Raw genomic sequence first — 27,071 nt, forward strand, 5'->3', positions numbered from 1 at the left:
TGATATTTTTTCATTGTGTGTTTTGTAATAAGAATCAAATTACTACAGATATCTCATTATTACTGTCCACATGTTAAAAGCCTGATGCTGGCATCTACAGAAATATTGAATTAATGATTGATTATAGGTGCAATATTGAAAACTTAAACAATATATTTCTAAGGGAAATTTATTTTATTTAATATTCAAGTGTTTTATATTGCAGATCCCTAATTTTCACTACCCTGCATCAGAGAACAAAAGGGTATTGAATTAATAATCCCATTTCACTTGTTCTGAACTATAGAGACAAAATTGGGTTATAATGGCTCAATACATTTTGAAACATTCAAAGTAACCTATGTAATGATATCCTCCTTTTCCTTTAGACCTAAAAGCTGACAAATAGCGTGTCTGACAATAGTGTAAACTACCATTAGAGAAAGGACAACACACCATTAAAATATCAAGTATCAGAAATGCTTTCCAAAGTTCTATATAACGGTACTGACTTGACTTTCCTGACTTTATGGTGCCATATTTTTTTAATTGAAAAATAATCCAGCAACTTTTACCGTTTGGAACACACGGCTCAGTGGTAATAGGTGTTACACCAGTACCCCAAAAATTCATGGTTCAAACGCCTCTGTGGACACTTGATGCCCTGTGTTGGTTCCTTCGATAAGGCACTTATTCTGCATTATCTCCACTAGTTCACCCAGCTGCAATTGGGTATCGGTTTATGATGGCTGTTAATCTGTGATGGATTGATGTCAAATCAAAAGGGGCAGTCAACAACACTCCTCCACTTACCACCGTAGAAACAGGGGATAAGCACCATCCCTATGCTTTTCATGACATGATGAAGGACCTAACAAACAGTATTTACAACAACATGGTATACCATCAAAACTACCATGTATAGCTCTTCTACAATTTACATACAGTACAGTAAAAATGGAGATGAACTATCAAACATTGGGTCAGTGCTTGAGATGTCACTGCACAGGAACAAATGTCCAGTCGGGTTCTGTCATACAGTAATTGTCAGAATTTAAACCATCACGACAAAAAGTGATAAAAAAACATCCAGGTGTGAATGTTCTATCCTGATTATAGAACATTGTCAATGACCTGTTGCTGATTAGCCATATTTGACAATGGCAATACAATATATCAAGCTATTGAGCTAATTTTTATATCAGATGGCACATGCAATATATGTTTTGTTGGAGCGAGAGACGGCCTGCTGATGTCGGTGAGGTCCTTGGCCCCGTACTAATCATGCTAATGGCGGCAGCCATTTCCTTTCCCTATCAGTCAACATCACTATTTCATTTAACAAACATTCACTAATGTTTTGTGAACAAACAGACATTTTTCTGTTTGATTTACAAAATGATGAAAATGTTAGTGTCTTGTAAGTCATATATAGACTTCAATATGCCATAAAATGTTACATCACTTCATTTTGCAAGGCCACTCTCTAAAGAGTTACTGCGTCTTTCTTACAGTATTCAACAACATAATCTATAAGCTATTCCAAAATAGGAACTCTCTGTAATTTTTTTTCTATTTTATCCTTTTTTTATGCAATACTAAACTGACAAGAATGATCAGGATGACAGACAAGGAATAATGATACCTGTCTGTGTCTGATTTGTTAAAGCCAATGACTGCACTCTAAAAATCTTAAGGTGCATGCAGCAAAACTCAGAGCTACAGCAGGATTCAGTATATTGGATTGCCATATTGTGAAGATACTCTTATCACAACATTTCACGATTTATAAACAAAAGTGCTCATTTTGTGTATTTTTTACTTGTATCACTGATATCAGATAACAATACCAGTAATTACTGTTGATATATAAATGTTCAGGTGCAATGTTGCTGTAACAGCTATTTATTCATCATTGCAAATAAAAACAAAGTACTGAAGTACTGACAGGAGTTGATTTTATCGATTATCATTTATTTTAAAATCAACTTATCTTGCATGGCAATTAGTTTCTAGTCTGTATTTGAATTACGCACTTTTTTATTGTATGAATTTTAGACTTTTCCGACAAGAATTTCGAGAAACCCAAATGAATCATGTTGTGTAATATTTAAAGATAGATTTCAAACTATGTATAAGTAATCGAAGCAATTCAAAAAATTTAATGGATCCAAGCACTATTGATATCAAACTCTAGTCTCGTTCAAACAGACGCTCGGCTGTCTCAGTTAATCTCCGAGACAAGAGAGCCTTTCTGCTTGTCGGAGATTTACGGAGACAGCCGAGCGTTTGGTTGAATGAGGCTATATTAAACTCTGGCGTAGGAATACATGAGACTATAAAAATACCTTAGTTGCTCGTATTATATAAAATCTGACTATTTTCAAAGTTTTTATTGATAAGTTTCCTTGAAAAACAATGCTTCAGCATACATTACTTTGAATTTTTCTATTATGTTCAAGAACTAAGTCTTGTCAGCGGTGATGATTTGTGCTTAGGTCCAAACACTGTTTCACTTTCAGTTTGCCAGAGTAACTGCATAGGAGAGTTGATTAAAATCAACTCCCAAAAAAATGGAGGAAGACATACACATATGAATTTAATTTAAAAATCATTCAAAAAATTCCTCTACATGTAAATAAAATCTAACTTGAAACTCTGAATCTATTAACTTGAGACCCTAAATCTAACTTGAGGAAAACATTATGCTGTCTACCTTGTTATGAAATCATTTTCTTCGGGTTTTTATCTTTTCCCTAATACTATACTGTGACAGTCCTTTTTATTGTTTTTCAGACACATAATTTGACATGACCGAAGTAATCCACATCAAATCATTACCTTGACATTTAACTAGTGGGTTTTTTGTACAATCAATGTTTTATAGCACAATACAGTGAGAAATCGATGTCAGTCAAATAGCTCACATTGCTCCATCAATACACATTAGTAGCAGCAGCACTAGAAATTCTCAAGGAAATGGTTATGTATGTTGCTGCGGTTTGCTTCTGGGGGGCTCTATGAGTATTGTGGCGATCAATGTGCGTGGGTGATATATAGCCTCCGTTTCATTGCAGGCCTCGACATTGATTCTCTACTTTGGATTAAAGTCAGACAACAGATCAAAAATAATCTGAAATGTAATCTTAACTAACACATGTTTAAAAAAATCAATCACCTTTTAAGTAGGAAAAAAAATGAAAAATAGTCACTGACTCATTTTGAAAGTGTTTCAATGGAGCAAGACAACAAGGCACCATTAGGCAATACTCCGGCATAATGTCCAGTGGTTTACACGGCTTAGATTTCACATCAAAGGTCATAACACGAGATTGATTACTGAACCGACTGTGTTAGTGGGAGAAGAAATGGTAAATTTGTCTATAAATGCATAAAAACGATTCCCCAAATTTACTATACATGACTCATGTTTCCCATCTCAGAAATATTTCTGACTTCTCATGGCTGTTACTGGATAATCCGGTAGCTTATATAAATGTATCTATAAGGTTCATGTATCTAGATTTGAAAGTCGATAGGCTTTTCAATATCTTAAATGGGCCTTTAGATCTACAATACTAGAGGTTAACTTTTGGAGAACAAAAAATATGTGTATTAGGAAAATGTCATTCCAATCAGATGCCAGCTAGAATATTAAAAAATGAATTGTGAAACGTCAAGGAAAAAATGCACCCAAGTCCATCAATGTCTCAATTAACTAAATAAAGTGCAGTAAAAAACAGTAAAATTGCATAAATACTAAATAAAATTCCAAAAGAGACCTTATGATCAAATATATGGGTGGGGTAGGGGATGAGATAAAATTATTTTGCATTCATTTTAATTACCAAAATGAAAATTGATAAAAAAATAAATACCAAAGAATTTAGACAATGTCTAGAAAATATAGCAATTCACTTTTTTACACTATGAAAGTTGTATTTATATGTACAAGCACTTTACACTATTGAAAGTTGTATTTATATGAACAAGCACTTTACACTATGAAAGTTGTATTTATATGTACAAGTAAGTTCTTATTCCTAAGAAGTGCCATTTCATATCTTAGCCATAAAAATGAATTAAAAAGAATTTTTGCTTAAGAATTATTACTGTCTCCTTAACTGCAGTCATTATAACTTAAATATGTCCTCAGCTTAAAAACAAATGGAGCACTTCAGTACCTCTGTACTAGAAGGTTAACATGATCTCATGCTTAAAACACACCCAATTATAGCAATTCTTGCAGCCACAAAACCACGATGCCATTGCAGACACACCTCAAACCTGACACTTTTCACTTTTATCAGTAGTATTGATCCTTTATTTTTACCCTCATAATCATTCATGTGGATATAGAGGTTTTATTTTTGTTTTAACAGAAATAAATATATCTTATACATGTACATCTATTGGTTGCTTTATCAAAGACATAGGGCGGAAGCAAATATATGTCAACATCATTTCAATATACTAAACAAATTATTTGACTCTCACTGTAACATCCTAAAACACAATGGAGTTTTATATTAATTAAAGTAAAACTTCAAAAATATGGCACCTGTTATTATAATCAAAGGTCCCATTTTATAGAGGTACAGTTATGCACTTAAAGTTACACACACAAAAATCAAAAATTGGAGGTCTGTTAGATTTAAAAGTTGAAATAAAATTAGAGACAAAACACAGTCCTCTCAACAAAAATAAAAAACATTGTTCCTCAAAATAGATTCATACCTAACCACTATGCCAATTAACATGTAATGACATCTATATTTCTTTGAATTTGAAAACCCTGACTTGTTACACCATACATGTAAGTAAAGAATCTAATCTAATACCTTGAAAATATTCTACAGGTAGTCATAATGATAAATTGAGTAATCAAAATTTGAACTGTATTTATATATACATGGAGTCATTTCTTCCAGATCTTCTATCAGCATTTATTACTAAGGTACGTGAACATGTATTGATTTTACGATGAATAATATTTTAAATCGATATTTAGGTGTTCATCTTTGTTAAATATATATATATATATATACACATACCTAAATATGAATAAAAATTAAGATTTAAAAATCCATATTTATAATGATACTCAATGAAAGATGAATATAAAGCATGCCCATACTAACTCCAAGCTGTTTATATTGTTATTGGGAGCTATAATCTTTATAAATTTTAAAGCTTTCACTATCTAATTGATAGACATCAGACTATCGGTTAAATCATTTTGTACCATATAACAAGGTACCAATACAGTACTTTGCCAGACTTGACCTTAAACATGTAACTAAATATTATTAGTTTGTTTTATAATACTCAAATTATTTCAATTCATTTGTTTTTGTCAAACAACTTTCTATAATCACTCTATTTAGTGTCACTGGTGCTTAGAAAATGCGAAAAAGGAGAAAAAATTACTTGGAATTCAATTTTTTTTCAAATCTGAAATGTACTTTATCATAGAATATTAATGAAAATGAACCCTTATTTTTTAACAAATAAAAATGTCTAATGTGACACTTGATAAGGTATATGGGTCCCTTCCACTGGAAGTTTCAATGTATTCAGCCTTAATTCAAAATGTATGTTGCTCTTGAATTGTATCTCAAATACATGTTCAATGATCTGAACCTCTGACTTATAAATGCATCTCTGCTTTATAGCTTTAAAGTAAAATGAATTAATTGTGACCTCCCTAAGTACTATCTCTGGTATCGAAAACTACTGTGTCGAATGAAAAAAAAATTCAAAAACAAACCAAAACACGTTTGAACCATTTATGTTTGGCGTACAGTATTTTTATTCAATGATTTAACATTTCTATGTCTTACAAAAAACTTAATTCCGTTAAATCAATATGCCGCATGCAAATCAAATTTGTTAGAAGATTCTAATTTCATACAGGGAGTAAATCAACTAACCATCGATAAAAAAAATCCATGGTTTATTTGTAAATAACATCCCCATTTCCATCATAATATTGATTTTATGTAGAAAAATCTTACCTCTTTTTTCACTGCCCGAAGCAGTTTTTGGCGATTTTCTGCCTCTGAAAATAAGGATATGAACATTTTACTTTAGCGCGTCAAATGTATCTAAAGTCGATTTTTTTTAATTCTTCGGAAAATTTCAAAATAAAGGAATAGCGCTTACCCGGTGCCGTCATCTTTACCAAGACTCCTCTTCATCTGAGGCTCAATCGATTGATTCTGGACTCAGCGTCATGCGCATAAGATAATCATGTTGACAAAATGAAATTAGTGGCGTGACAGGTGCTTGGTATTTTTATCCTAGTTACTTCGTATGTTATACTTTGAAAAGTATAATCTTGAAACAATGAAATCAACCCCAAAAAATATGAAAAGACAAGATACAAATTCTCTAAACATGACAAAACTGTTCTTTAAAGATATGACAGCGGGAAAAAATACGTTAATGATGATATCGAATTAACAGACATTGACTTACTTTGTAAACAATGGGGAGCACGGGACATTTGTCAAACGGGAAACTAAATCTCAATTTACTACGTGATTATTATCGCCGAGAACTCTTGGAATGTCTAGACAAATGTCTAGGATCAAAGGTATTACTATCTATTCCATGCAGTGTAATTTTACTGCATATCTTGAGAACAGGGTGGGCGTTTTAAGTCAGCTCGAATTTTCTCGTTTATTATAATTTCAATAAATCGCATCACTTAGTTTCCCTTTTTTGGTGGCATACTACTGCCCTTTAAGTGCAAGTTATTTTTCTATCAAATATGTCGACATGCAAGATAAATATTTTGACATCCAAGATTATTATGTCAACAATAATGAATATGCAATCTGTGATGCAAGCAAGAAATTTGCAATCAAATCAAAATCATTTATGGGATATTGCCCATATGTGACTTACAACATTTTAGATGCTACTTATTCATGGTGACATGAAAGATAAGTATGTTGACGTGCAACTTGTTTATGTTGACATGCAACTTAAATGTACAATGTTGCTATATATCCATAACATTGAAATGCGAGATTAGTATGCCCATGTGCATCTTGCTGACATAATTAAGTTGTATGTCGACATATTTCTCTTGCATCATAACTAAGTTGCATGTCAATATGAATACTTAGTAGCATTTTTTTAAAAATAATGTTTTCCTTAATTGCATGTTCAACATCTTTCTTACTAATTAATGAATTAAGAATCAATGATTTTGTATGGATAAGATACATCAGAAACCATATGAATAGTTCTACACTAAATGTTCTTGCTATTGACAAATCCCCACCATTATCATCCATTGTTGTAATCTCGTCATTTCAGGCACTTGTTTGGGATGATGCACTTACTGGACCCTTTGGGTTAATTGCTGAATACTCCCTTTTGAAGGTAATGTAATATAACACCCCCTGGTAAGTTGTCAGCATCAAATGAGGCCAGTAATAGTGTGAAGTATTCTCAAGTTCATACTAACCATGGCCCCTCGAGAGTAGAAAGAAAAAAAAAGGGATTCAAAATTTTATTGTAAATATTATTTTTTTTTTTTTGTCTTGTCTATTTTTTAGCTCTCAGGAGCTGTAAGATTGAGTAGGCTTTTCTGATCATCTGTCGATGAAGTTCTGGTAATCTCTAAATATTATGTATGTTAAATTTTAGTGCTGAAACGAATACCATAAATCAGTATTCGAATATTCGTGAGTGCTATTCGATTTCTATTCGAATATTCGTAGACGTCATAGACAATGTATTAAGCATATATGATAGTTTATATTACTAAGTGGGTGTATACACGTGTAGACTGCTTAAACATGTCAGTTCGAAGTTGACACTTAATGCATGAGTATCCATTTAATTGGGTGCGCATTTAATTTTTAAGCAAATAATAATATACTGATTTTTAAAAAAATTCCATCAACTACAATCAAAAGATTTATTACTTCTTTAATAATATGCTGCAGTCCTGACTCTTGGATGAGACCGATACGTAACTTCGTAAGTCAGTCCAAATATTTCCGCCATGTTTGATATAGTATTATACAGAAAACTGATAACGCTCATAACTCCGGAAATGTTCTGTTTATTTAAAAAAAAAAACAATTTATATCGAGGTATCTTTTAAAAAAAGCTTTCGATGTACCTTTCGATATTAACTCTCCGTAGCTCACACTCGTTCAAACAGTTAAGCAATTTTTTTCTTCAGCGTCTGACATGAATTGAAAAATCCAGAATGTTTGTCTCCGTTCGATGTAAACCCTGCTTTTACTTTCAAGGTAAACACGCATGGCGGAAGAGTCTATTACTGGGGTAAGTAATTGACTCTACCAAGCATGACAGTCATATACTTTCGTTCCGAGTAAAATGAAATAACACGATGCTGCATAGTTTACAGTGCTTGATATGGGTGTTTAACATGTGATCGAATATTCGAATGCGAAATATACATTCGAATATTAGAAATTTACTATTCATTCGCGAATATTCGAACATTCGTTTCAGCACTATTAAATTTTGATGCATGTATTTTGTATGTCTTCTCTAGAAACACTTGGCCCATTCCAACCAAATTTGGCTCAAATCTCCAAAGTTATCTAGAAAAAAAAAACAAGTCTCTCAAAGGAGTTATTTTCAAATATTAAAAATGCTATGTTACTTTGTGATGACTGCTGTACATTTAATAGATTAGCCGAAATCATATAATAAGTTAAACATTGAAATGATTTGAAAGAGATAAGTTTGTTGGACATAACGTCATTTAGCCAGGATGTGAATGCCATGGAAGTTCAGAGTTTATCTAAGAAAATTTAGAAAGTGATACTAAAACTCAATTGAGAACTGTTACATGTACTTGGGTGACCAAATTAGCTCACTGACCCCCCAATGCAGGTTGATTATTGTTATACACAGTCAAAGTATTATTTTCCAGGATTGTGTGACAAATGGTACAGTAAGTCCACCATCACATGTGAATTTTTCTTTTGTTATTTTTCAACAGGAGCATGAGGTTGAAAAAATGTTCCCTCTGTCCGACAAAGGACTCCCACCCAGTAACGTACAGAACATTATCTTTGTCACAAGACCGAAGTTACACCTGATGGAACAGATCGCCCAGAATCTGTTACAGTAAGTAGTCTTTGTTCTTAACATATCACATGCAATGTTATATATAGTGCTCAAACATTTTTCTTAGGATAAAAATTTTTCATTACAATGTGGTTTTTGAAAATTTAATTTTGCATGCAAAAGTGGTAAATGATGGTTTTAACCTCCACTGATATGGAAGTTTATGTTTCCATGATTTTTATGTCACGTTTTCCATCTTTTAAGCATCAGAAAATATTTCTGTGCAAACTTGCATTTATTAGGGCATGCATTTGGGGAACATGCATTTTTGGGACCATGCATATGTGATGGCATGCATTCGTAGGGGCAAGCATATGTGATGGCATGCATTTGTGAGGGCATGCATTCGTAGGGGCGTTTGTAAAGGGTATTTGTTGTACTTATATTTAGTTTATGATGCTCCTTGTATCTTTTGATTATTATTGATTGTATTTTCCATTGCCGGTACATATTTTTTGTCATGTTACAGCGAAAAACAGGTATAGCTATCACCTTTTCCCATTATTTTGCCTACACCCTTGTTTGAACAGAAAGTACCTCTTACGAAAAATAGATATAGGTACTTGTTCCAATATGATTTTCGAAACCTGGGAACTGATTTTATAATGGTGTCTGTAACCACTGATTTGTCATAGATTCAGGAAACTTGCATCAAAAAAATGATAATGTGTATAGTCAGTTGTTATTTTTTTATTCTGATCAATTAAAGTGAGTATACAGTTTTGACAATAAACATTGTTTATGAAGTTGATTTTAGTAGTTTGTAGCTCTTCAGTACACATTCTGAGTTACTTCTCCTTTTCTGTCAAAAGGTAGCTGTTGGGGGAAAAAAATCACGTTTTGATCGAATTATGTCTCTTGCATGTGGAGAAGTATATGTAATTTGCACATAAGTATAGAAACTTTTATGATTAAGCGCTTGATAAATCTGAAATTTAGTTCACCCATTTCCCACTCTGACACACATTTTATTAAGTTGTAAAAAAAAGTTAAATATAAGAAAGTTAGTTTAGTGGACCAAATACATGTGCAGTAGTTGATGACACAATGTTGCATTAATTGTATGATATGCTTTATGTATTAATATTTGTATTTTCAAACTTATATTATTTTCAAGATATTTGCATTAATAGTGCCATTTTAATTGTTACTCTAGATTCTTAATATTACGAGAGTACTTAATTAGGGCTTTTCGACTTTCGGTCAAAAAGACCTATTGTTATTCTTTGTTTCTTATTATTATTCTTATGCTCGACAGAATTTCCGTCAGCGATTTTTTGAAAACACGAAAGAATTTTAAAAAAATTATACAATAGTCTTACAGCATCTCTGAGTGACACGCGTATGTAAGGTTTTGGACTTCCGGTTTCGGCACTTCTGGTTTTGACAAGGAAAATACTTAAAACTTATTGAAGCACAATATCTTTATTATTTTTATAGTTAGAGCATTCAAGTTTAAGAATTAGATGCATCTTGTCATGATGTACAAAATCATAACCGTAGCCATTTCTCTATCTCTTACCGTTTTTGAGATATTAGGGCTCAAACTTGAGATAAGCGGGGATGAAAAAGAAAAAAAAATTCAAAAAACCTTAGAAATTTTATAAGATGCCTAGACATTGTTCAGATGGACGTATTCAAGATATATTCCAAGTTTCAATAAAATATATTGAGTACTTCCGGTTTTATGAACCTATGAAAAATTGTCTATGGGAGTTTCAATGTTAAACTAAAATCACGCGTCGTTCGTTTTCTCAAAAAGTTTACAAGTTAACATTACAATATTTTAGATGTACAATAATACACACAATGCGCAGACCGGAAAAGTTTTTGGGTAGACAATTCGAGAAAATTAGGGATCTGCAGGGGCCAACGTACAAGACAGCCTTTTAGCTGTAACTTTTTTATTTCTCTTTTGATTTTAAAAATCTTTTCAGTTTATTGTTCAGAATAAAGAGTACAAGTTTAAAATTATGGTCCGAGGGGCCACTGTTTGACTCCTTGTAGGGGTTTGGAAGGCCCAAAGGTCATTACTTGTTTAAATTTCAATTTTTTTTAAGTAAGAGTTATCTCGCTTTGTTGTAAGAATGTTGAGCATAAATACTATAGGCATACTAAGTTCTGTGTCTATGGAATGAATACTTACTTCAATATGATTTTTTGAAAATATTCCCCTGGAAATTAGAAGTGTAGCTACCTGTAAAGTTCTGGAGTTATCTTTCTTTTCACATTGCACTACTCGTAAGTTCGTATCTAAGCAACTGGGGATACCAAGGCGTTTAGAACACTTGGAAATAAATTAGATAATATTTTTTTTGAACATTTAATTAAAAAGGGATAATTGGGCGGTCGAAAAGCCCTTACTTTTTGTTGAAGACAAAAAAAGTTCTAGTTCTGTGATTATTTTGCATCAATCACAACAATATAAAATTACAAATGCCTAAATTTCATCATAGTTTCATTAAGTTTACACCTGTCCAAAAATTAAAAGCAAGATTTTAAAATCCATGAGATGTGCTTCTCGCAATTTTACGTGGATATTATTTCCTCAGGTTTGATTATTTGAATTTACAGTACTCAGACTCAACAAACAAAGCAACATGCCAGAAATGTGTGGATGGAATATCATTTTAATCCTTTCTTTTTATATTTTGCTTTTAATCTAAACTGATGTTACAAAAATTTTAATTCAATACCTTAATTTAATTGATTTTATTTTTCATTGTAATTTGTGTTTAATGATGTGATTTTTCATTTCGTACAGAGAAGAACATAAAGGGGGATTCAGGAAGGAATACCACATCATCTTTGTTCCAAGGAAGAGCCTACTTTGTGAGAAAAAACTAAAGGTACATTGAGATTTTATGATTTAGTTTGAAAATTAGTACATGTACCTGTGTGAACGCAATCAGATTTTTTATGAAATAGCTCAGTGGATGTTAATCTGATTTTGTAAGTAACTTTTCTTACTGTGTTTCAGGAATCCGGGGTCTATGGAACTCTGCATTACATAGAGGAATTCAATTTGTCCATGATCCCATTTGATTCGGACCTCATGTCTATGGAAATGGAAGGTGCTTTTAAGGTAAGCCATAGGTCACAAATTAGACCCATAAAATTAATGTTTTGGATCTCAGGCTAAAACTTTTTAAAAAATAAAGCAATAGGCAGGTATTTTATTTTTATTGCAACGTTTGCAAAGGGGAATCACAATTTCCATATTGTATCTTAGAAATCTGAGTTTTCTCTTTTCTTTAGTATGTAATAATATTAAACAAGGTTGCAGAATTTGACCTAATATGGCTGTGCCTGACATTTATTTACATTTATATTTTTTTTTTTGGGGGGGGGGGTGGGGGGAAGGGGGACTAAACATACATGTATAATAGCCAGATAGATAAATTTATGTTTATACATAATTTATTTGTAATTTTGTACATATATATTTTTTAGGAGTGCTATTTAGAGAATGACTACACCACCATGTTTTATGTGGCCCAGTCTTTGATGACGCTACAGTTCTTGTACGGAATCATTCCCAACATTCAAGGCAAAGGCGACTGTGCTAAAGTAAGCAATACCAGAGTTCCCCTCTATCTAAAAATAGACACCTAGATCAGCTACCAAAAAAATATGTTGTTTTTCTCAATGATGAGTCAGCATTTGATTACTTAATTTTACAAAGTAATTAATTCAATTGTAAATAAATATTATTATGAATTTACGGTACTGTTTTAACTGATTACAAGTTGATCGAGTGCAGTAAACTAAAATTTCGACATGATGTTTGCTGTAAATAAGTGAATTTATCATACCCTTGGACAACCTATTGGAGAGGGGACATGGCTTCATTAACTATGTATGTGCGTGTGTTTATTAGTTTACAAAAAATTCTGGGCAAGGCAAAATTGAAAGGAAACCTTTATTGGGTACTTGAAATTAATAAACTTTTTTAGGAGCAGGAAAGGGATGCTACAAAAACAATCAGTTTTTATACCTTAGAATAGATTTACGAATGGATTTCATTTTTTAAATAAATCACTGCATATTGTCAGTATTATGATATTAAAGTTGAAGTCCACAATTGAAAATGAAATATTTCTTGTGTGATAACACTAGGAGTTAATTTTTCAAAATAAAGTTTTAATTTCTGGTGTTTTTGTCATTAATTAAGGAGAATAATGTTTCAAGAAAGGCATGTTTTGTTAATTATTTCAATTTCCATGTGATTTGTTGGTATTTAATTCCAGAAATTTTGTTCATAGCACTTGGAAGATAAATTAGTATGTTTATTATTTGTGAATGTTATTTACCTGAGCTTCAGTCTCCTTTTGCACAGAACTAACAATCAAAAATATTATGTTTATTGTAATTTTACCATCCCACCAAAATCACTCCTTCTTGATTATTTTTCAAGACTTTTAAAAGGAATTTATTTTTATCTAGCTTCTATGGAGACAGAAGTTTGTTTTATTATTGGATTTTAATTTAAGGTTTTCTATACTTATAATGGCAGTCTTTCTCTAAAACAACAAATGACATTCTTACCCCTAGAATCATGAGTCAGAATACACCAAACATGACATACTGTTAATTAATTCATGATCAAATCAATAAGCGAATATTCCTCTGACATCACTTTAATATTATTTCCTCTACAAATGACGCACACGTTAGTTTGGGGGTGAATATCTACGCAAACAGCTTTTTTCTCATTTATTGAGTTGAAATTAGCCCCCCACTTTTTTTAGAGAATTAATGGATAAATTTCCTAAAATAGATACAATAGTCAGAAGCCTATATTTGGTTACATATGCTTTAGGATTGTGTAGAGAGAACTCCATTCAATCTTTAAAACATAAGCATATATGGTATTTATACACAAGCCTGGACTTTCATTAAGAAGAGAATGCGTTAACTGTTGTGTGTCTTTAGTGCATTGTATAATAGGATATATGCCAGTTTAATTATGTGAGGTTTTTTTTCGCATTTCAGAGTGAAATATATGAGAACATAAGATTGCATTGATATTTTTAGGCATGTTTCAAAACGTTATGGTACATTATGAACTCTTAGTGTAAGAAAGGGGATGCATGCATTCAGATGAATACAGTGTTTATGAATCTGTTGTAGAACGTGGTAGACATGATGTTACGGATGAGAAGAGAACTGGGAGGGAGGGAGCCCCAGATTACCCCCCAGATAGACAACCTCCTCATCCTGGACAGGAATGTCGACCTCTTGACCCCTCTGCTGTCTCAGCTGACCTATGATGGGCTGATTGACGAAATATTTGGAATAAATAACAGTAAGCTTACAGTTCCGAGCCAATCAGTAAACTGATGTGTTGGCATCCCCTGTAAAAATATACAAATTGTCATCATACGCATAAGCAACTGATGTGCAAATACTGTAAAACACGCTTATGGCAAACATACTTATAATGAATTGATGTTACTTGTGAAGTGGTGTTCATTTCTCATGGGTTGTAAACATATTGTTAAGCTAACAGATATAACGAATTACGTTTATAACGAAGCAAAATTTACGTGTCCATGGCACTTCATGTAAACACTTAGGGCGTTTTACTGTATAGACTACAATCCATGATTTTGATGGTTGCAATACTGAGTCTAGACAGTTATGTAAGGTGAAGCAATAATTACAATTGTATAAGTCAAAGTGTCTCATTCAATATATGAAATGGTGGTGCCAGATGTGTGGCCTCAATTCTGTAACTCTATAATTTGTGCCCTTTTTATGAAGATATTTCTGTCTGATAATAAGTAAAACTGAATGCTGTAAGATGATTTTCAAGACATTCTAATATAAACACATTTCAGTCAAACTCACTCAACTGGATATTTACGTGTACAAGTATTTTGCCTTTTGGTTTGTAAAAAAATGTTAAATAGTACACTAATCATATTCGTATGTATATGTATACAGAATTAAAGATCTGTTGTTTGTTAAAAGACATTACTGATTCAATAATTGAATGGAGTCTGACAATTCAACTCAAGAGAGGGGCTGGACATCCTGTCTATTATCAGATTGTTGACACTTCTCTGAAAAACTTCAAGGCAAATAGTTATGTTGGATATATCAATTAGCACCTACCTGACTTATTAGCTTCCTTTACCTTGTATTAGCAATCAGCTGTTAAGACTTAATTATAAGAGGGTGTGCAACATGACAAAATAATAAATATCTACATAGTTCACATTTTAATTCCCCCCCCCCAAAAAATGATTTCATTTAAGATACTCTAAATATATTCAGTGTCTTTATATTCAGTGATGTTGGTCTTTTGCCATGCAATCCTTTTTGGAAACCTTAGCAATATTTGTGTTCACATCTAGTCAGAAAATATATAAAATCATAAACTTAACAATACAGTGAAACATATTTATAACGAAGTGACAGGGACAGGCAAATTTGCTTCGTAATAACCGTAATTCTTTATATCCGTCAAGTTTAAACATGTGATAAAGTCTTGGGGAAATGAAAATCACTTCGTTGTAAGCATCAATTCATTATAAGCGTGTTTGCTATAACTGTGTTTTACTGTAACTTTATTTAGTGTCTAATATTTAATTATATGTTAATTCTAATAATTAATATATTTACATTCTACCTGCGATGCAGAATCTGAATAATTAATAGCTAAAAGTAGAAAGGATTTAAGTATGAAGGATTTCAAGAAGAATTTTTTTTATTCTAATTTAGATATCTCTTAAAGAGAGAAAAATCTGTAGATTGATATATCCTAAAGAAAAGACAATTTTTCATTAAAGATTACAACATGAAATATTAAAAACCTGTTACCATTGATTTGGGAAGTCACCTATTCTGATGGTCACAGTGAACCGGTCTGTCATTGGTAAATCATGAAATACTGTAAACATATTACATTTGGCTGTTTATTCTATTTAGAGCTTTTGGCGGAATGCGGCTTCCGCTAAATCAAGTACATTGCTAACTGCTATGCATATATGTATAAGAATAGTCACATTTAGAAATAGGCTAATTCAAATTCACGCCAATTTGGTAAAAAACTAATTTCCGCCAAATATCGCACACGCCAAATACAATACGTTTACAGTAAAGTCGCCAGAAATAGTATTTGGTTAATAGTAGCTGTATGTTGCCTTGTAGCCAGTGTAAAGCTTCCCCCGGAGAAGTTTGTTTCCAGTAGCCAGTCTCCGGAGGATGCCCCGACAGAGAAGAAAAAAATCATCCTCAATTCCTCGGATGAGTTGTACGGAGAGCTACGTGACAAAAACTTCAATGCTGTCGGAAGCCTGGTCAGCAAGAAAGCCAAGACGATTACCGCAGAGTTTGATGTAATATTAAAAATTTTATTCTGTGAAATAAGATTGATTACATATTTTGTCGCTGTCAAACTTATTTTTGTGCAATGAAAAAATGTATTCAGATTTTAAATGAAAAACTAAGATTTATTAAATAGTGTGCCATTTTCAAATTTGCATTTGTGTTGAGAACAAATGTACCGGTATTCAGATTCATACTACAAAAGTAAAGTTCTAAATCTTTTTTTTTTAAGGAAAGACATGCTGCCAAAACAGTGAGTGAGATGAAACATTTTGTGTCCAAACTTCCTCATTTACAGCAAATGAGACAGTCCTTATCTATTCGTAAGTGTTACCCAGGGAACATGTATTGAAATCAATACGTGGTCAATGTTTGTTTAACAATTTCCGGTGTCAGAGGCATGCACCTGTCTCGTGTCGGACTTCAAAGGGGGAACTCAAGTGCAGAAAGCTTAGCAATTACTATGATTTGATGAAACTTGTTTATTTTGTATCCAGTAATGCAGTTACAGGCTATTGTTTTACATATACACTGTTAGAAATAGATCGATCATTTATACGACTTGAAAATGACGATATACAACATGCATACGTTTCCTAAAATTTTTATTTAACAATAATCAAAGAATTGGACAGTAATTAAACAATGAACTATAATCGCTCTTATAACTGTACTCTTTATATACACAGGGAGTGAAATTGCCGTAAAGATCTCAACCTTAGGGCAAGATTATTAACACAACCGGTGTCAGCCTATTGTATAAACAGTAGTATTGATAATTGCCGATTACGTATTTTAAGATTGAATTTGACCATAAAATATTTCTTATTTATACTTTCCACTAACAACTCTTTAGTAATAAAATAATAAAACTTAAAAAACCGCGGACCTACTGCAATATTTTTTTCCATTCAAATTTGGTTTCAATTTTACTGCGCAATGTTATCTTCCCACTAGTGATGTACGGAACCATGTGAGGATGTGTTTATAAAGATGGAACGGTAAAACTTTTAATTGATTAAAGACAATGTACCATTTTTTGATAACTGTTATTATTATGTATTTTAGTGTTAACAGATGAGTGAAAATGATAATTATTAAAGATGAACAGTGAATTCAACAACGTAATTTTCAATCACACAGCGAACTCAAGATGATTAAAACCAAGATTTTTAATGCTATTTTTAACAATTTTCTGACTTCAAGCCTACGACAAGTTGAACAAGACGATAAGTCGGGTGCTCTGCTTCATAGAAAAAAAATACCGACTAATCGTCGGAAAAATACTGTACACACTGAATAACTCACAAAAGGGATTGTGTAACTGTGTTCATTATAAAATGTAATAATTTCTTATTCATAAGCTTGACATACAAGGGTATGCATTTATTTTTCTCAAGAAAACACCAGTTATAGAGATGGTACTTTAATATCTACTCATAAGAGTTACAATACACTCTGAGTTTATATTACACTGAAGAAAACATTGTATTAATTATGGTGTGACCCCTTTCTCTGTTCTGGCGAACAATTTCTTGCACCTGAATAAAAGTTAATTCACAGTATTAGCTAAACTTTACCTAAACTTTCCTATAGGGCAATAGTTTTATCATTGGTTTCAACAAATTATTTTGCCCTCACACCCAGTCAGTATCTGATTAACATCTTGTGAGGCATTTCAAAATCACATGTCGGCTTGTCACCAACCAATTTTTTGTGAATTATCCAATAGGATGCCCAAAGTGATTGACTATTTTCAGATACATCCATTGCTGAGTTGATTAAGGAACACACTGATTCTGAGGAGTTTTTAGACTCCCTTCGCTGTCAACAAGGTACAACTTCATATTGTGAATTTTGTATTCATTTTCATCTAAGTATCAAGAACCAGTAAGTCTAAGTAAGCTATAAAAGTGATTTTTTATTTTAAATTTACTGACTGTGGATTCCTATTTTATGCAAATACATGTACTTTAATGCAGCTATTCCACTGTTTTGTATCAAATCGCAAAATGATAAAAATTGCAAAAGCCCAACATAGGTAATAATTTCATAGAGTTCACAATTGTCAGACAGTGGGTACTTCTTGCAGTTTTAAAACCTGTGAGGGGTTCTTCTTGTGATTTTATGTGGAAAATAATTCCTCACATTTAGTAAGAAATCTACAGTAAACACAAAATATTGACTGCATACAACACAAAGTTGGAATAGACCAGATTCTCAAGAGTGGTTATACAATAAGCTTGTATTTATTGTAATTTTAAACTGTATAATGTGCATTTAAGTGGATTTAAATGTCTGTGTGTTTCAATGTAGAGTTTAACAATGGATTAATTAGACAGTTGTGTTTAAAACCGTGCATTTATGTAGATTAATCTTTGTGGGGTTTTTTTTTGTAGAGTTTATCAATGGACTAGACACAGACAAAGTGAACACATATGTGGAGGATTGTATCGGCAAAATGGAGCCTCTCGATAAGGTGGGATCCCCAAATTGCACACCATTTCTGTTTCCTCTTTCCTCTTTTGATAAAAGCTATTAATTAGCCAAATAGTATGATAAAAATAGATATATTACAACAGATTATTGATGTTCATAGGCTCCTTTGTGTATTTAAAAGAATTACTCAGTTAATGATTTTTAATCCAAGAAATGGAGAAATTCCTCTCAGATGCTCTTTCCTACTGTATGTGAATATTGTGTGCATATTCTTGCAGGTTTTGAGGCTGATATGCATTCAGTCTTATTGCAACAATGGACTCAAAACCAAAGTTCTGGATTATTATAAAAGAGAAATTATACAGGTGTGTGTGATTTGATATCAATACCTTTGATAAAGCATTGATCATCAAAAGTTGGTACAAATCTATCTATGATCAATCTATGTAAAAACATGTATAATATAGTAAATCTACAGACTTTTAATAACATACTGGAATTGTTCACAATTTTAACAAGGGGACAGGTACTTTGCTATGAATACCAACATGAAAACAAGGGATATTCAAAATTAAGATATCCTAATGTATTTAAACAAACATTTACGTTTGTTACTGAGTTCATTTGCAAGCTGATAAACTATTTTGATTTTTTCGTAACTAATTTAGCATCCTAGCAATTTTTTAATCTGCGTAGACTTATGAATATAAAAACCTAGTCACTCTGATGAATCTTGACTTTATATACTCTATTTGTCTGTAGACATATGGATATGAACACCTAGTCACTCTGATGAATCTTGAGAAGGCTGGCCTGCTTCGACAGTCCGGACAAAGACATTATCCGACCATCCGTAAATCTCTGAAGCTGATCGTGGATGAGGTCAATGAACAGGTTAGTCAGGCATTAATCACCGTCATAAGTCTGTTCTAGGAAGCTTCTTTAGCTGCAAGCATTAGTCTCCATGTTCATTAGGAATCCAAAGATGGTAGGATCCATCGTTGATTGTAAATCATCAACAGAGAAATTTGGCATTTCACATGTGACTCTTAGATGGTTCTGGTAATTTTTTCAGAACTCCCAAACTTCACCAAAATTTCAAGTTGTCATATACTGTTGATTTATTACTGGGTATGTTTCATGTCAGGTTAATGAGAGAGAGAAGAGTGTTAGTTAATGTGATCTCATTAGATTGAAATACATGTATGAGAACAGTTTATGATTTATATGAAGTGATGGCTGGTTGAACCTTTACTAGGTGGATCAATGGTCCATTCTAGATTTCACACATTTTTTAATACCATATAAAATGATATACCTACATGTATTAATATTTACATTCAGTGTATATTTCCCCTTATGTTTGCATTGAAAATCTGCGACGTTAAATTTTTATGAGCACAAATATAAATGTCACCACATGCTTTGAGTATATAATTTTTGTAGATTAGATAAAATGTTCAAACTTACATAACCAACTTGATATGTACTTTTGAAAAACAATCATTTATATTATATTTTTTTGTTGTGGAAGCTAACTAAATAACATGTTAATATGGCTGTTCCATGTATGTGTCATATCCCTGACTAAGAGCGTAAAAATGGCTTTGTAACGGCGATAAGAAAATATTTCGAACAAATAGGCATCAGTATGAAAATGACACACCAAGCGGTGCTGACAAATTATCATACCGCGCTAACGCGCATTATTCAATTTGTCTGCACTGCTTGGTGTGTCGTAGGACCGACGACATCCAAAAATAAGCATTCAATGCTTAATTGGAAGATATGAATTTGATATGTTACATAATTCATGAAGAGTTAAAGACATATAAAATAAAACTGTGAGAAAGGTTAAGTAAGGTCATCACTAGATATATGAGAGACAATGATAATGACTGTCCTATACAGCACTGATATTTGTTGGAAAAATGTGTCTCATTAGCAGAGGTTATACCCATGCATTGTCTTTGCATCATTATTGAACAAACCTAGTAAATATCATCCAAGTATTGTTCTACAGTTAAACACAGTTATAGCAAACACACTTATAATTTGATATACCGTAATCCGGTGAATATAATACGCACTTTTTTTCCAGCATTTTTTACTGTGAGAAAGGGGTGCGTATTATACATCCTTATAGGATTTGGACATATTTTTTTCCTAGCTGAAGCAATGGGTATCATACTGCCGTATTACCTACTGTATGCTGTTCACAGACAGGACCGATACCCCGCTATACATCGTAACATTCCTTCATTGTCACATATATATTATTATTTAACCCTTAGGAAATCATTACTATAGCATGTAATTAAAGAAAATGTACACTTTAAGTCTGTTAATAAATAAACTGTTTCAAAATGGCCTTTAAAAATTGATTTGAACTGTCTATTCTTTATCTCCATGTACGCCGCCATTACAGCTGTTATTAATTGAATGTGGACTTGGATGGCCACGTGCTATTTGTACCCGATCTTTGAAAACAGCTTACACATCATTTGGTTCATTTTTAACCATTTTCATCTAATGCTAATTAATTTATTGCAAATAATTATGAATATAAATAATTCTATAACCTATTCCTTTAATTGAAGCCATTGAAACAGTTGTGCTCCCCCTCCGCTAACGCTTGACACCTTGGGTATCTCAGACACCCCCCTTAGGCTATGTGTACTATACACAACACAAATATTTGTGCATATATTTTATTATGTTTCAGGTCTCTAATTGATCACTTTGATCGGAGTCATTTAAGAATTTAATTAGGTCCGTTATCTCCATACCTGTACATCATCCGTTTTTCACTTCACAGGGATTGTAATGACTAAACAATTATATAAGTAGTTGATTTTATTTACGGTAGAATATTTAATGCTAGGTCTATTTAAAACATTGATTATGAATTAAAGATATTACCACGATGTATTAGTAACAATAAATCCGTATCTAAAAAAATATCGTGTTTTTCTTATTTCCGGTAGCGTATTCCTGCGATGAAGTTTCAAGCGTGCATACAAAGTATAACTGATTTGTTGATACTCAGGATTACCGTTTGGTCAATTTTTTTGATGCGTATTATACATCCCAACAAGCTTTTTTCACCATTTTCAGGCCCAAATCGGGGGGTGCGTATTGTACACTACTGCGTATTATATTCACCGGATTACGGTATTATTGTTCTGACGTAATGAACGCGTGTGTATGGTGGTTGCCTCTGTTGTATGTCTGTATGTTTTACTGCACATTAACAGAACCCCAATGACATATCATACGAGTATGATGGTTTCCTCTTTTTATGTCTGTATGTTTTACCATACCTTTACAGAACCCTAATGTCATATTGTATGTGTAAGATGGTTTCCTGTATTGTATGTCTGTATGTTTTACTGCACATTAACAGAACCCCAATGACATATCATACGAGTATGATGGTTTCCTCTTTTTATGTCTGTATGTTTTACCATACCTTTACAGAACCCTAATGTCATATTGTATGTGTAAGATGGTTTCCTGTATTGTATGTCTGTATGTTTTACCGTACATTAACAGAACCCCAATGACATATCAAATGTGTACGATGGTTTCCTTATGGTATGTCTGTATGTTTCACTGTACATTTACAGAACCCCAATGACATATCGTATGTGTACAGTGGCTACGCTCCCCTGTCTATAAGGCTGGCCCAGTACCATGCCCGCCCGGGCTGGAGAAGCATCACAGAGGTCCTCAACCTGTTGCCTGGGCCCACCATCGAAGAAATCCAACAGATTCCTGTTGCTCTCAGAAAAAGACGTTAGTAAATCTACAGATTTATTATATGTTGTGGAATCATTTTAATTCCTGGGGGTCAATTTTCATGGATTGTGGGTTTTCTTTTTTTTTGTGGGGATGTATTGTTATGGACGCTTCCGTTTTTAGTTTCAGTGAGAAAGCTTACTCTCTGTCGAGGATGTAAATTTGTGGGGGAGGGCTATACCCATGAATACCATGAAAATTGAACCACCTCGAATACATGTACTAATGATTCCACTGTAATATATCGTCTCCATTTTTGTGAAGCCAGCAACTCTGATAATGACAACAGTTATTTATTACATGTACCTTCTTAAGAATTCTTACTTGATTTCTTAGTTCTGAACCCTTGACATATACCAGTTAACATACCAGGTATTTAAATCACACACTTCATAGTTGTCATGTAAACTTGATGTGCTAACGTATACTTGTAGGGTCCTCCATCACTTCCTCACATTCCAGCGTCATGGACCAGAAGGTTACCTTGGTCGTGTTCCTGGGTGGGGTGACCTTCGCAGAAATCGCAGCTCTCCGGTTTTTAGCTCAGCAGGATGATGGTAATAAACGTCTAGAACTTATATTGCTCGGATTGTTTGCGTAACATGCAGATTTTAGACACAGCTGTATTCTGTACGATATTTAAAATGTATTATGACCGTATATTTATGACCCTGACTTTGTGACCTATGTGTTCTCAAAGAGATCAAAACAATACTGGACAGTTGGTTAATAACACGGGTAGTTATGTACCGTATGCATTGGTGATCGTTAAATAACACTTGAGGAACATATGTAGGCAGTTGGATGATAAACTGAAAATAATTAACGCATTTAACACTATTTCTCAATCTTTGTTAATCTTACATACCAGTGACTTCACATTTGCATTAAGTGTCCAAGCCCTGCACGATGTGCTAATTAGTGTGGTTACCCCAAAGTGGTTACCCCCAAATTACCCCCAAGTTGGAATAACAAACAAGCTAAAACTTCCTTGATCAAATAATCCACACATATAAAATGAGTTTCATCTTTTCAATTCATCTCTTATTACTAAAGACATTAGCTGCAGAACTGTAGCTCTAAGAGAAATTATGGTTGAATGACCATTATAGCTACAGTTCCATCCATTAAAAAAATGTATATTTTTTGCCCAATATGATTTGTTTATCTAATAACTATTATTTAGTAAAGAAAAATTCCATGTATTTAAGCTTTAGAATTTAATGTTTTCCTATATATTTATTCAGATCTCTCCTTCTTCAGGAGATACATAAAGTCTAAAAAAATGACTGCAACCAACCAGCTCTCTTAACATATAGTCTTTTTCTCGATGGATCAAATAGCCACTTTATCAGTACGCTTAGATGACATTAGATTTAATAGGGATTACTAATCATTTTTAACTGTACCACTGTAGGAATTTCCCCTGCCCACTAGTCTTTCAGGGGGTTATTATGAGTCCTCTTTCAACCAATAATATTTAACAATATCTGTTCATGGTACACTTTGTAAATAACATCCATTAAAGTTGATGAGTTGTTAATACAAGGAACTGCACTATCATAAATTAGGTGTTAATTGCAATAAGATACAAAGAAACATGCTTGTTTTCATGCTACATTTCTAATCTCATTACAGTTTCCTTCATCAAAGGTTCAAATTCTGTAAAGAAATTATCGTGAATTAATATTCATGATAATTTCATCTCTTTTCTTCAATGGAACCTAAACATTTTGTTGCATTTCTTTGATTTTAGCTGGTGCTGAATATGTTGTATTTGCTACAAAAGTTATAACGGGACAATCACTAGTGAACTCTTTGACAGGAGTCCATACTTAGCAGTCCGTCTTACTAACACTTCGCATGTTTGGTAAACTAATGCATAGCATGCCTGCTGCACTAAAGCAACTGCATGTCTGGTAAAACAAAGCAAAGCATACATGTAGCACTAAAATAATGCATGTTTGGTAAACCAAAGCAAAGCATGCCTGTTTGACTACCTGGTGCAATGAAGCAATGCATGTCTATCACCTAAAGCGTTGTATACAAAAAAAGAGTTCCATATCACTGCAGCATGTCCAGTTCACTAAGCACGCCTTGTCCACAGAAGCCGGTCCAAGCACTAATGCACGTAACACACACATCCACCCACCCTTCCACTTTTTCACTTGATTCGTGGAGTTAGAACTCTCTTCCAAGCCATCCATCCATCTGTCTGACTGTCTGTTTTGTGTATTTCCTTTGTTTCCCACCTGCTAAAGAAGTTTTTGGGTCAGAGACAAGCAGAGACAATCATTTTGTAATCATAATTGTGTTCAATGTTACTTTGTGTAGGCCACATTATGATCTAGGTTATATTTATCTTAAATATATACAGATAACAGTGCCTAGTGTTCATTAACTATTTCTATATAACAATTATTGTATTAATGTTTGTTTAATATAATTATCTACATATCAAACACATGTGTGATCCTTTTACATAATATGTAACTCCATAACCTTAACTTGTTGGACCAGTTGTAGAACAATAAGAGGTTTACTGGACAGAGTGGAACAAACACAAACATTTGTCTGTACTATCTTTATAACAGATATTTGTCTATACCCATTATATAATATGTTATATTATACATGTAACAGACATTCGTTTGTATTATCTACATCTAAAAAACATTTGTATTACTGTAAATTCCTTATATTACGCGAGTACTGAATTTCGCGATCCCGCGGTTTCGAATCAAATAGCTAGAATATAAAATTGCAATCACGGAATTTCCATCCTTGTTTCTTATAGTTTTTAACTCTTAGAAAATAATAGCAAGATTTAAAAATCCGCAAAGGGTGTTTCTCGCGATTTTGTGCGGATATTAATTCTTCGCGGCTTATTAGACAGTATCTACATGTAGCAGACATTTATATTTCTTTAACGGATTTTTATAAGAGATATAGGTTCAAGTTAAATCCTAATGTAATGTGGATCGAGCCTATTAATATTTGACTCTTTACATTTTCAGTCTGTATTTTTGTACTAGTAATCAGTAACTAGTAATGTTCAGCTCAATGAGTCTTTGAATGGAGATTATCCAACAAAACTATGCAACATCATTTACACTCTAGTTACTCATTTGTATCCATTATACAATTATAGCCTTTTGATGAGGTCAATGAAATGTTTTACAGACTTGATGAGAGTATATCGATCGAGGATGAAATCTGAGAATAATGGTCAAATATTTGGTTTGTGATGTATAGGCGTGGAGCCGTTGAGACATACATGCCAAAATTTTTATATTTAGTATTTGTGTTTTGAAGTTTATGAATTTTCTATTTTAATTATTATAGTTTAAAAAAGGATCATTTTACATCAATTGACCAATCATATGCTTTGGGAAGTTACAATAATTAAGTTATATAGGTATAGATGCTAGGTATCAAGTGATTAGATTGGATAGACGCTGATGGGCGTATGTAGGATTAACCTCTAGTATCTTAATCTGATTACAGGGGGAACAGATTATGTGATAGCTACAACAAAGATTATCAGTGGCTCAACCTTACTGGATTCTGTGATGGAAAAACTATCACCAGTTCATTTGAACCCATTCTAAATCCACTGCCTTGTGAAAGGGACCAAAAGTGCAATATGTGTTAAGACAGTGTGTTTATATTGCGTTGTAGAACAAATTGTTTAATAAGTTTATAGCTGCTGTATTACAATGGGATGTCAGTTATGTATTATATCTGAAAGATATTTTTTGATATCAAATTTGATATCAAGTATTCTTTTCAGAAATAAAAGAAATCAATAACAAAAAGGTTCTGCTATATTTACCTATTTTTTTTATCAGTGATTTAATATTCTTGCTTTAATTAGATATTTGATATTATAGTTTGTTATACTTTCATGTTAAATACTGAAATCTGATTGGTTAAGACGCAGTTCATAATCCTTTCTATTACCCTCAACGTTAGCAACGCACTTAGCAACATGTAACATTAAAAATTGTTACATGCGCGAAAATTATGCGCGTACGGTTCGCTGTAGAATTCACATTATTCCTATATAAAAGCAGTAAAATTTTCTAAAAAATTAAGACATTCAGTATAACAAAATAAATAGTGCCTGTTTGGGAGGATAACAGTTGAAATTGACACCCCGAGAAAACCATTGTCAACCTCCGCTTCGCGTCGGTTGACAATGGTTTTCTCGGGGTGTCAATTTCAACTGTTACCCTCCCAAACAGGCACTATTTATATAATAATATTATACCAGTAGAGATATGATGAACACACTCATGGATATTAAAAAGTTGATTTCTTAATATGTCTCAATTAATTCTGGTATCGAGAATTTCTATTGCTCGTATATAAAATCCTGCATTGACTAT

At 32.8% G+C, this 27,071-nt stretch overlaps 2 protein-coding genes across 7 annotated transcripts in view; one reads left to right on the forward strand and one right to left on the reverse strand.

The window, feature by feature from the left end:
* Positions 1 to 6,276, reverse strand: part of LOC128186717 (small G protein signaling modulator 1-like) — a 35,358-nt gene extending 29,082 nt beyond the window's left edge. For all 5 annotated transcript variants that reach the window (XM_052856577.1, XM_052856576.1, XM_052856573.1 and 2 more), the window contains exons 1-2: positions 6,145 to 6,276; positions 5,997 to 6,040 (exon numbers count right to left, since the gene is read on the reverse strand). In XM_052856577.1, the coding sequence (XP_052712537.1) occupies positions 5,997 to 6,040; positions 6,145 to 6,157 (57 nt within the window). In that variant the 5' untranslated portion in view covers positions 6,158 to 6,276. The remainder of the gene's footprint in view (positions 1 to 5,996; positions 6,041 to 6,144) is intronic.
* A 164-nt stretch (positions 6,277 to 6,440) lies between these two features.
* On the forward strand, positions 6,441 to 26,830 carry LOC128186718 (vacuolar protein sorting-associated protein 33A-like). 2 transcript variants are annotated; one of them, XM_052856579.1, is made up of 17 exons: positions 6,441 to 6,577; positions 7,309 to 7,374; positions 8,978 to 9,105; positions 11,870 to 11,954; positions 12,086 to 12,190; positions 12,559 to 12,675; positions 14,239 to 14,413; positions 16,264 to 16,451; positions 16,673 to 16,763; positions 18,201 to 18,275; positions 18,840 to 18,919; positions 19,158 to 19,244; positions 19,642 to 19,773; positions 22,509 to 22,677; positions 23,115 to 23,237; positions 24,437 to 24,550; positions 26,188 to 26,830. In XM_052856579.1, exons 1-16 carry the CDS (start codon positions 6,470 to 6,472, stop codon positions 24,517 to 24,519), a joined length of 1,812 nt encoding a protein of 603 aa, XP_052712539.1. In that variant the 5' UTR covers positions 6,441 to 6,469; the 3' UTR covers positions 24,520 to 24,550; positions 26,188 to 26,830. The 2 variants fall into 2 exon arrangements, with proteins under 2 accessions (XP_052712539.1, XP_052712538.1); XM_052856578.1 differs by lacking the exon at positions 24,437 to 24,550 and having other exon boundaries at positions 26,188 to 26,823.
* Positions 26,831 to 27,071: the final 241 nt, after the last annotated feature.

The sequence above is a fragment of the Crassostrea angulata genome, chromosome 6 (genome assembly GCF_025612915.1).
Source record: "Crassostrea angulata isolate pt1a10 chromosome 6, ASM2561291v2, whole genome shotgun sequence".
NCBI lineage: Eukaryota > Metazoa > Mollusca > Bivalvia > Ostreida > Ostreidae > Magallana > Magallana angulata.

Excerpts from the sequence above, each read along its gene's own strand:
- LOC128186718 (XM_052856578.1), top strand. The coding sequence starts at position 6,470 with ATGGGGAGCACGGGACATTTGTCAAACGGGAAACTAAATCTCAATTTA. Across the intron at positions 7,375-8,977 it reads CTGAATACTCCCTTTTGAAG|GAGCATGAGGTTGAAAAAAT; the intron begins GTAATGTAATAT and ends ATTTTTCAACAG. Across the intron at positions 22,678-23,114 it reads TGTTGCTCTCAGAAAAAGAC|GGTCCTCCATCACTTCCTCA; the intron begins GTTAGTAAATCT and ends GTATACTTGTAG.